Source organism: Callorhinus ursinus, unplaced genomic scaffold (assembly GCF_003265705.2).
Source record: "Callorhinus ursinus isolate GAN/ISIS: 27379988/994484 unplaced genomic scaffold, GSC_fseal_2.0 scaffold27, whole genome shotgun sequence".
Classification (NCBI taxonomy): domain Eukaryota; kingdom Metazoa; phylum Chordata; class Mammalia; order Carnivora; family Otariidae; genus Callorhinus; species Callorhinus ursinus.
In genome coordinates, this window is record NW_027397089.1 from 17,887,328 (window position 1) to 17,898,878 (window position 11,551).

The 11,551-nt window shown below is 44.2% G+C and overlaps 1 protein-coding gene across 3 annotated transcripts in view; it reads right to left on the reverse strand.

Moving 5' to 3' along the window:
• Positions 1 to 229: 229 nt before the first annotated feature.
• The window catches only part of PTPRO (protein tyrosine phosphatase receptor type O), a 234,436-nt gene continuing 223,114 nt past the window's right edge, over positions 230 to 11,551 (reverse strand). For all 3 annotated transcript variants that reach the window (XM_073877934.1, XM_025879885.2, XM_073877935.1), the window contains 4 exons: positions 10,063 to 10,217; positions 8,861 to 8,996; positions 2,545 to 2,665; positions 230 to 1,506 (listed from right to left, as the gene is read on the reverse strand). In XM_073877934.1, the coding sequence (XP_073734035.1) occupies positions 2,561 to 2,665; positions 8,861 to 8,996; positions 10,063 to 10,217 (396 nt within the window). In that variant the 3' untranslated portion in view covers positions 230 to 1,506; positions 2,545 to 2,560. The remainder of the gene's footprint in view (positions 1,507 to 2,544; positions 2,666 to 8,860; positions 8,997 to 10,062; positions 10,218 to 11,551) is intronic.

Here is an 11,551-nt window from a genome sequence, read left to right on the forward strand (position 1 = left end):
GCCTTCTCAGTGGCAGGAGACGGCAGGGTGCGGAGCTGTTTGCTTGGCATCCTTCGCCACCACTAAGGTCACTGATAAATTATTAAGCTGCTCCTAGGTACATGGCTTCGTGAATATGATCAGGAGTGAAGGGAAGCCAGGGCCAGGGGTTAATGATCAGATACACAGAGAAGAGCAAAGCCTGCGGAAGCACACACGGGAAGGCAGGACAGCCACATTGCCACAGTGAAGCAGTCAGCTTGTGTTTACTCTCAGCTCCAAATGTTTTCCTTTGTATCTCCATACCATCACCTCTTATTTTTGTTAAGGAAGTGACACAAAGTAACAGGCTTCACGATGCTGTCAGCGTCCATCTTGACAGCATGTAGGTCACAATACACAATCATGTACTGTAATTATACAAAATCCGAAGAAAATGTTACTAGTTACACTGGTTAAAATGAAACTGACAACCCGAAAGAAAACAAAACCAAAAGAAACCTCCGTTGGAATCCATAGAGACGCTTGACAATAGCCAAATAATCATCCTAGCATGCTGCAGTTCGTTGCCATAACTTCATAAATCCCCAGCTCTTTGGGGGCAAGAAAGTGCGTTTTTCACAGCCTATATAGTTCTCAAAGAAATAGCTTTCACATGTATGCAGGTCCACAGAAAAAGGAATGCAAAGTCTAGGCACCAAGGTTGCTCAGACAGCAATGGAGTCTTAAGAGTCCTTCTTCAAACTGTTCTGAACCAGATCTGGTTTGGTGAAAAAAGAATCTGGACAGTGACATTAGTTCAAGAGGGCCCAGGAAAAAACAACACTTAACTGTTAATAAGGAAGAAAACCATCAAGAACTAGAACAAATAAGACTTAAATATTTTTTCTACTCTACTTTGCAGCTGCATTATAGCTTTTCCTATTTGGAAAAGATATGCAGTCGATCTGTGGGTAGAAGCCTTCTCTCTTCCCCACCTCCTCCCCCCACCCCGCTCCTGATCCAGCAGCTTAATGTTGGAGGACCGATATCGCTGGTTCAATTTCCTTGAAGTGGAATTGACATTTCCTCATGTGTGGCCAGGCCACTTTTTAACAATGAGGTATAATTTGATACTAACCATTCCTGTTCCCCCATGGGCTATGGGCTTGGTCGGTCGTGTGGGTAGAAAACAATTCAACTTCCTGATAAAATCACACATACAAAAATTATTGCACTTAAAAACAACAACAAAAAACTCAGCCCAACCAGCCAAGGGCCAAGGAAACTCTTCGGAAGTGCTGTGCTTCCTGCCCTTTGCAGAGCGTCTGGACCTTTGTGGTGTTCAGTTGAATTTGGTCCGTTATTAAATGTCCAGAAGTGAAGGAGTCCAAAAGACACTGTAGGCTCTTTAAGGCTAAGTCTTCCCGGTGCTTCAGTGAGATAGATTGTCTCCTTGGCCACAGACTACAAAGCAGGGGCTCTTCTTAGCAAAATGGCCAGCAGGGCCCCTAAAAAACTCTGGAAGCAAGGGAGGCATGTCCTGTTCTGTGGATGAAAGAGAGAGAGAGAGAGAGAGAGAGAGAGAGAGGGAGACAGTAAGCAGCTTGGCAGGGACGAGGCACACACTGACAGGTCTGGGTCTAGAAGTAGAGCATCTTCCTCCCGATTCCACTACTTGCTCTCTTTACACTCAACCCCATCGCCCATGTGGACACAGGCTTATCTGTGCACCCTTTTCCCTTTAAGTCCCTTTTGTGGGTCTAAATATCTTCCCCTTTTTGGCAAATTTGTTTCTTAGTCTTTACCCTTCCTGCCTCCTTGGGCTTTCTATGTTTTGATAGGTATAAAGGTAGAATACGATTCCTATCCTGCTACCCACTTATCCATATGCTCTTTGTCCTTCCATATGAATCCCACAATGCCCCCCTGTCCTCTCCCAACCCTGCGAATGGTCCCCCCACCTCACTATACTCCGATACATTTCACTGTTTACTGACTTGAATTGGCATATTATTACTTCAGCTAAGAGTATAACACCTCCAAAATCGATCTCGTAGCCAAAGTTGAGCACAAGGCATTGAATATGTTACTAATGTTTTCAAGAAGCTCTCAAGTAAGTGTTCACATAAGGGACGGAAGCAAGGCATTCCTCGACTCCACCATCCCGAGACTGGTGTTAATATTGTTTCTCTTCTTTGGGATGTGTACTCCAGCTCATATCTCCTTTGTAACCCCTTGTATGACCCTTGTAATCCATAAAATATTAGCACAAAATATTGAGATAAACAGAGTGGAAGGGTAGCATCCTGATATCTCAGGCACAGATCCAATATTAGAACAACTGAAAGTTCTGGATGCAGGGAAGGAAGGTCAAATCATAAGGAGTTGCCGAAGCTCCTGCCTGTCATCCCCTGACCAAGGTGCACTGGAGCTCTAAGATCTGTATGGTATTACTCTCTCCCTATAACCACATTTGGGGGGTCAGAATCAATACAACAGGTGACTGCTGCCTTCTGTTGTATCCCATCACGTCCCCTTCCCTGGTTCGAAGACAGAGTGCCCACGATGGCCTCGTCTACTTACTGCTCTGGATTCTGAACTAGGACTTGCTAACATTTTCATAGATGACATCGCTGATGCAGAACTGCTGCTTCTTCTTCATCCACATCAGTTGCACACACTGGTGGATAAAAATATACTGCTCCTGAGCAAAAGACCAAAGCAGGGTTCAGAGCGAGGTATTGTGCAAACACATGCAAAGATTTAGTATTTTCATACTACGGCAGAATTAGATACTATGATATGATGTCAAAGGAAACAATGTCCATTATTTATGAGATAATTTTATAACTAGAAAATCCAAGAGAATCAACTGTAAAAATATTTTGATTAATAATAGAGCTTAGGTCATCACAACGTAACGCTAAAGGCAATGACTATCCAATCAATAAATCACGGGCCTATTTTGAAAAAAAAAATAGTGTATCATCTCATAATACACCAAAATGAATTCTGGGAAGTTTAACAAATTAAGCCATAAAAATATGGGGGGCGGAATACAGGTTAGTTTTTCTCTGATTACTTTTAGGAGGGACTTTCTAAACTTCAAAGCAATGTAATAAATCACAAATGAAAATTTCAAACTACAATTTTTAAAACAAAGTAAAATGAATAAAATAAAGGGTAAATTGGAAAATGGGAAGGAAAATTATTTTCTGAAATTTGACAAAATGTTGATACCATTTAAAAAAAACACATTTATTCAGTATCAAGATCAGGCTATTACTTTAGCAATCAACAGCATGGGTACAAAAAAAGAAAAAAGTCTACATTAAAACCCCTTGTTGGAATGCTTTACACTTTCCACAGAACAGAAACTAAAATAACCTGTTATACAATTAGTCACAAATCCAGTCCTCGAGTTTTTTGCCCATGCATGTAAGTATTGTCTAAAACATGTCTCCTTTGTAGCAGCTCAGCCCTGCCACCACTGTGCTTGGCTGAGGTAACAAATCTGTTGTAACCTGTAGCTTCCCTGTCACTTCTCTGGCTCTCCTCTCCTGCTAAGCCTTGTTTCCTGGCAGCAATGAAAACCTTCTGCCACCACCATCACTACTGCTGCTGCTGGAACTGCCACAGCCACCTTGGTTTCGTGGTTTGGTGAAGTACTGGCCTCCACCACCAAGGGGCCAGAGCATCAGCCTCCAAAATTTCCTCCTTTCATGGGTCCAAAATTTGAAGATTGATTGTTGTAGTCATCCAAATCATGAGAGCTTCTGCCTCCTCCAAAATTGCTTCCATCATTATCAATCCAAGATAGCCACCCTCACCGCCACCATATCCACCACCACCACCAAAGCCACCTCACCGGTTTCCTCATGACCAAAGTTGTCATTCCCATCAAAACCACCTCCACAACCACCACCAAAGTTTCCAGCCATCTCTTGCTTAGGCTTTCCTTACTTCACAGTTGTGGACATTCACGGTATGGGATTTTTTTTTTTTAAGATTTTTTTTTTTAATTTATTTGACAGAGACACAGCGAGAGAGGGAACACAAGCAGGGGGAGTGGGGGAGGGAGAAGCAGGCTTCCCTCAGAGCAGGGAGCCCGATGTGGGGCTCGATCCCAGGATCTTGGGATCATGACCTGAGCCGAAGGCAGATGCTTAACGACTGAGCCACCCAGGCGCCCCAACGGTATGGGATTTTTGAATGACAATCTTCTCTACAGAATCATGGTCATCAAATGTTACAAAAGCAAAGCCTCTCTTTTTGCCACTGTCTCGGTCAGTCATGATTTCAACCGCTTCAATTTTCCCATACTGTTTGAAGTAATCTCTTAGATGATGTTCTTCGGAGTCTTCTTTAATGCCACCAACAAAAATCTTTTTCACAATTAAGTGGGCACCAGGTCTTTGAGAATCTTCTCTTGAGACAGCCCTCTTTGGTTGCACAACTCTTCCATCCACTTTGTGTGGCCTTGCATTCATGGCTGCATCCACTCCTCCACAGGGGCATACGTGACAAACCCAGAGCCTCTGGAGCGCTTGGTGTTTGGATCTCTCATGACCACACAGCCCGTGAGCTCATTTCTCATTGCTCAAAATAGCTCCTCAGACTCTCACCAGTTGTTTCAAAGCTCAAACCTCCGATGAAGAGCTTCTGCTGCTGTTCAGGCTCTTGGGAGACTGACTTAGATATAATGGTGGTGGGAAGGGAGACTTTAATGACGCTTACTCGGTGGGCATCCACGGGCAGGGAGGAGTAACCTAACGAACGCATCTCGATACCTTTATTTTTGTTTAAAATTCCTGCAGTCATTAGCACACACACTTAAATTGGCCAATAAAATATATCGGCAATTAAACCAAATGTTCCTGGAAGGCAGGGACTATATCTTTTTTTTCCTCATGCCTAGGACTCAGTTTGGGCTTATGAAAGGTTTTCTGAAGTAAACTGAGGAAATATTAAAACATATGCAAAAGATGGTGACATAATAAAAAATGTAAGTTGAAACAATTTTGTTTCATCCATGATATGAGCAAAGCTAAAGGAAAATGGTAATGCTCGATGATGACCTGAGTTTGTAGAAGCTGTCATTTTTATCTATTGTTGGTGGAGGTATTATTACTTAGGTGCTAGTAAATGGCCTTGTGGACACAGATAGTAAACCAGTGGAAAAGGACCCAATTTAATGTTCTGTAGAAAGGAGAATGGTTTAAATAAGGCACAGCAGATCTGTACTGAAATATTAGTGTCTTTAAAATGAGATTTATAGAGTTTTGGACAATTCGGGATGATATGTATAGCAAAATGTTAAGTGGAAAATTACAGTGTAAAGTTAGTATATGTACATATAGCATGTAAAGTTATACTTGAACGAAGATGGAGATGAAATCCATCAGCATATTGAGGAAGCTGTCTTGGTGCCATGAAATCAAGTAACTTCATGATCTTTCACCTTTTTTCTTTATTTCCTAGAGCTTCTCTGTAAGTAATACCATTAGAAATAACCTTGACATAAAATCCAGTCATGACAGTCAAAGGATTTAAGGGGTCTTTTGTATGACGACTTTATAAAGGTTAGGTTAATACTTAAAGGTTGATACCTCAGCCTAATCTGTATTTTTCAAGCTTTGAAGAAAATATATTCCCTTACTTTGTGATAGTATCACATCCACAACTGACTACCTCTTCTCATGATCACACATCACTCCATTGTTTCTGGTGTTATCGAGCACTGAGCACGGTTCAGGCCAGAGAGTGCCTTGTTTTTCAATTCAAAATTACTCGGTGACCAAACTTTGTGTCACAAAGAAAAAAAAGTAGCTGAACCACAGGAAAAGTAAATGAGAGACTATTTACAGACATATCCTTGAGAGCCCCTGAGAAGTCTAAGCTGCTGATCAGGATGAGGGCTGCTCAAAGCAAAGCACTAACTGACCTCCAGGGAAAGCCTATTAGAGGAAAACTAAACAAAACTTTTGATAGAAATAGAAGAGAGAGCTCAAAAGAGGTGAATGCCACCCATATAGAGCGCTTTATGGTTTCAAAGTGCTTGTCTAGGTGTACAGAGGCCATACGTGACCCAGGCCGACTCACAGCGTTCTGGCCTGCGGACCTGAACTCTCTAACTACCCCTTGCTGCTCCTGTGGAGAGGCTCATACCATGTGCCGGTCAGTTGAGAAAAGGGAAGAGAACATGTCAAAATGCAGCCCATGCAGTGCGTTGCTGTGACCTGAAATGTGCGTCTCTGGACAGGCTGTTTTAATCAGTTAGTCCTGCTATTTCTAGAGTGGGGCAGGGTGGTAGAATTGAGATGACGGGCGGTAGAATCGAGGAGGTAGGAAAATTAGAAAAAATTAGAAAACCAGCCATGGGAGGGAACCTGGTCCACAGCACACAGGTGGTTTATATAGAGAATCGGAAATCAGCTGGAGAATCACTCTGGCCTCTTGGAAAATCATTAGTGTCAAAGGGGTACTGTGGGATGAAAAAGCTGAGGAAAATAATTTGTTTATTCCGCTCCTTACTTGTTAACATCAGTAAGGTCAAAGGCAGCAGGACTGGGGTATTATGATTGGGCTCGAGGAGGATGTTAGGAAAACCCTAACATTCAGAATCCAGGTTGAACCATGAAGAGCACAGGAACCAGGAAAATACAAAGGTAAACGGACAAGATGTTCCAGACATAACTAACAAAACAGACATAAATAAATAACTCGAGCTAGAGAGCCTGCACTGCAGAATCCCGAGGGAACTCAAGAGTGAAGCTGAAACAGTTGGAAAATAATCAGTAACCTGTGGTGACCTCCGCCTCTTTTGCTGACTTTTGAGTTTTCCCACCAGAGTTCAGGGAAGGGATATTGTACTTTAAAAAGACTGTTTCCCTGGAGACGGCAACTTAAAAATGCTGCCATAAACAAAGAAGCCAAACAACCAAAATTTGGGACCAGAAAGTTAGGGAGAACACAAAACACTTCCTCAGTCTTCTGAGAGGCACACGGTGGCTGCTGTACTTTGGCGTGATTACCACACTTGAGGAGAGATAATGGTGTTGAAAATTGGACAGAGGGTCTGCCATGTGCAGGTAGTTTTTTTTTTTTTTTTAAGATTGGATTCATCCATCTGACAGAGAGAGAGCACAAGTAGGGGGAGTGGGAGAGGAAGAAGCAGGCTCCCCGCTGAGCAAGGAACCCCATGCAGGACTCGATCCCAGGACCCTGGGACCAGGGCCTGAGCCGAAGGCAGATGCTCAACGGACTGAGCCACCCAGGCGCCCCGTGTAGGTAGTTTTTTTAAAAAAGGCATTAGGATTCTGTAATTGGGAAAGTCAAAGGCAACTAGGCTATAATCAAAGTCTATAAAGTTATAAGAGGCATAAATTAAGTCAGTGGGGCAGACAATTCATCACATCCAACATACTTAAAATAAGGAGTGGCCCTTTGAAGGCTGGGGATTAATAGACATACTGGGGAGTTCTAACCACATATTAGGATGTCAGTTTACAGCGGTGAAAACCAAAAATATGGACCGATTCATAAAGCACTGTTTAATCACTAGGTAGTGGGCTTCTCTGGGAAAGCAGAACATTTTGAGCTTACGCTAATGAGGTCATGTTAACGTCCCCACCGCTGTGAATTCCAAGGCAGTAGGGCTGGGATGTGAGTGGGCTCCAGGAAGTGAGCAAACACATCATCAGTGAGACACCTGCATGTGAATGGGTCACTCTTTCCAAAGTGGTATGATCTTGCTGGAGCGCAGAAATAAATCCCTTGGGCTGGCTGTGTGGAGCCTTGGTCAGAGGGGAGTGGGGAAGCCGGAGAGAAAAGTAAAGAGAGTGGGGGAGGAGAAACCGGAAGCGCAGAAAGCAGCCATTACTGCAGGCTCTTTGAGTTATACTGACACCTAGTGATGCTTAGTAGGAAAAGCATGGGGAAGACGAAGGCAGCATTTCATCTGGAAATTGAGTAAGAGGTCAGGCCAGGTTGTCTTCTACTCTCCAAGCGTTCCTCCCACACACACTCCTTGAGCAAAAAAGGATTACTGTACGCTCGAAGCTGAGAAGTCACAGTAGGGCATGGTGACGAAGATTATGAACCAGCTATTGTGCGTAGGTTTCGGGGCGCACCCAGGGGCCCACCCGCTGCTGCTGGGAGGCGGTGTGATGCTGTGTGTGGGCAGCAAGCAGCCCAGGGCTAACCACGCCGGCTGGAGTGCATTCTGAGGCTTCCAGGCAGGAGAGGACTAGGTGGGAGAGGACGAAGAGGGAGCGCATAACACTGGTGGATATTTCTGGGGATGCTCCCATGTTGTTACAATGATAATTCCATTCCTTTAAGATCAAGGGCACTGGCAGCACTGCTTGGATGGGAGCTGGAAATCCTTAAAATTATAAGAGGGACAGAAAGCATAAATCCAACCCCTGATCATCATCCAAAATGCACTGGGACAGAGAGTCACATGGAGGACGAACTAAGGCCAAACTTACTGAATCAAATCTAGCATTTCAAATATAAATTAAATCACATCAGTTCCACAGTCTCCACTTGGTGGCATTTACCCAGAATGGCTGTCACCTTCACCGAACACTCAGTCTGTTCAAAAAGTTTTATTCTATTATAGATAGTATAGATACATCCATATGTTCTGGATTACTAAAGGGCATGTGATACCAACCACAGTGCAAACGCTATACACTGAATGGATTTCTAGAGGCTAAGATCTATTTTTTTTTTTTTTTAATACCTTGAAGCAGTTTGAACATGCACACTGAGAAACTGGGAAGAGCAGAGACAGAAAAATAAAAATTGAGACAACTGTTTTGAAACAGACTGAATCATGGGAAGTTTCTCAGTCCAGGGCACATTTGAAAATACATTTTGATTCTGTTCCTACCTCTGTCTGCACCATAGACATCCGGTAGGATCGCATTTCGGACACCAGCCCTAAGATGTCGACAAACTCATGATCCCGAATGTGCTGCGAGAGCCTGTCCAGGGCAATGAATGTTCCCGTCCGGCCAACTCCGGCACTGCAAAAGAGTGTTCGGACAGCATATTCCTCAGACAGTCCTTTTACACGGTTGCAAACACATCGGCCACTAGAAAACCCCCCAAACTACAGGTAGCAGCACTCAGAATAAAAGAAGAAATACTCCTGACAATATTTTCCTGATTTTGAAGTACGTGATTGTGGTTGGTATTTTTTTTTCTTTTTTAAAGATTTTATTTATTTATTTATTTATTTGAGAGAGAGAACACAAGTGGGGAGGACCAGAGGCAGAGGGAGAAGGGAGCCCGATGCGGGGCTCGATCCCGCGACTCCAGGATCATGACCTGAGCTGAAGACAGACGCTTAACCGACTGTCTTTCATTGTCACATTTCTGACTCACCCTGCTGCCTCCCTCAAAGAGGTGTGTGGCTGCACAGTCTTAGCCCCACCCCGGTCCCACCACAGGGCACCCTGCCTCCTGAGGAAGGTAAGGATTCCAGAGGGAGCTGGCTGGAGAGTCGCTTCCTGCTCTCAGAGAGCGGATACACAGAAAACAATTCCACTTTTCTGTGTAGCCTCGGAGTTCGGTGCACATTCCCTGCTGGAAAGTCTGCTTGAGAGGCCACACACTAGTTCTAGCTCTGCGGCTACAGCCATTTGCAGGCGGTCAATAATATTTATATTATTCAGCGCTGTGATTAGCTATTTTTAATCTGACTTTGTATTTGGCCATGTTATAAGCCACTCAGAATCACCGAGAGGCTGGGGTACTATCCCACAGCACCTAAAGGCACGGATTTGAGCCTTAATCCCTCCTCATGCTAGCTGCCTGAATTTGTGTGAATCCCTTTATCTCCCCTCTTCTCAGTTTGTTTTTCTTCTGAAAATAAGAATAATAACATCTATCTCATAGGCTATGGGAGATAAGAAAAGCCATAATATAAGTAAATCATGTATCAGGTAAGATATCAATTGTAAATTTTAAAAAAGTCATGGTTTACATAATGGCAAATTCAGTGTGACTGGGTATATGGAACGGTGGGCTCTTTGCTTGATAAAGCAGAGCCTGTGGGACCCTAACAGAAGATACGGCTGATGTCGTTACCTGCAGTGCACGATCATGGGGCCTTTGCTTTTGGGAGCTTGCTGTCGAACCACGTGTACAAACTGCAGGATGCTCTCTGCAGCATTTGCCGTGGGCACCCCGTGATCAGGCCACGCCATGTAGTTGAAATGCATCACATCCTGCATCTCATCAGCCTTTAGGAGAAAAAGCCAACACAAGCATGAATGTCTCAGTGCGCCGGCCCGATGGCCTAGGCCTCCACGGCAGCTCACAGGTTAATGGCTTCAAAAGTTCAAGCCACGTTTCCCTCTTGGCCGGTCCCCTTCCCTTTCCAGCTCTGAGGATGGTGTCTGGCCCAAAGCTGGCCCTGAAAAAAAAATACTAATTGTGTAAAACTTCGAAGAGTAGGATAAATAGGCGAATCTATGCCTTTGTAGAGATAAGAGCTCAAGCAGATCAGGGTGTGCCTCCTGGCTTGGCCACTTGGCAATTGCATCGGTGTTGGTCCATGAATCCCGTGGAAGGAGCTATTGGTTCCTGCCTGCCCCCGGGTCCCCTTTGCCAGGCTGATGCACCCCCTTTCCAGCGGCTGCTAACAGCACATGGCTGTGCCCTCCTCATAGTTGTCCTCCACAGAGGGAACTGCCTGCCTTTCTGGAGCGTGCCCGAAGGGATGTGTTCTCCTGATGAGGGCGGTGCACAGCTAAGGAATAACGGATACTGGCGTGCAAATGCCCGCCCCCTTACGTCGGGGGGCACAGCTAACAGCACGGTGCCATTCACTGCCCCGGCCATTTCCGTGGGACGCAGCTGAGGCCAGCATTCAGTGGAGCCCACAGCTGTGTGTAGCTCCTTCCCTGCCCTGGCCTACCCTGGTTCCCTCATTCCCTTAGAGATTTGAGCCAAGATGGTACTTTCAAAAAGTCACCAATATTACAATCCCTGTCTTGTGCTCTGACCCAGGACAAACTTGCTGAACATGTTTTCTCATACTTAAAATGAGCCCTTTTCGATGTTATGGGATAAAATAACCCATCACAAGGGTGGTTGTGAGGATTCAGTGTGCTCATGTCTGTGAAGGATGGGACCTGGTAGATGTGGTCATCACTACTACCTAATCACCACCACTCTCTCCCAGCTCAGTGCAGGCGTCCGGTTGGTTCTGGGAATCCCCGCGGGTCAGTATGTTTTGTATATTTATCTCGTTCACATTACCCCATATGTCAAATGTATTCTTGTCCCCTCTGAACTGAGAATTTTCAGTTCGGGTGTGGGCCTTCAAGATTCACTCTTTTTCTTTTCTTTTCTTTCTTTCTTTCTTTCTTTCTTTCTTTTTCTTTCTTTTTCTTTCTCTTTCTTTCTTTCTTTCTTTCTTTTTCTTTCTTTCTTTCTTTCTTTCTTTCTTTCTTTCTTTCTTTCTTTCTTTCTTTCTTTCTTTCTTTCTTTTTCTTTCTTTTTCTTTCTCTTTCTTTCTTTCTTTCTTTTTCTTTCTTTCTTTCTTTCTTTCTTTCTTTCTTTCTTTCTTTCT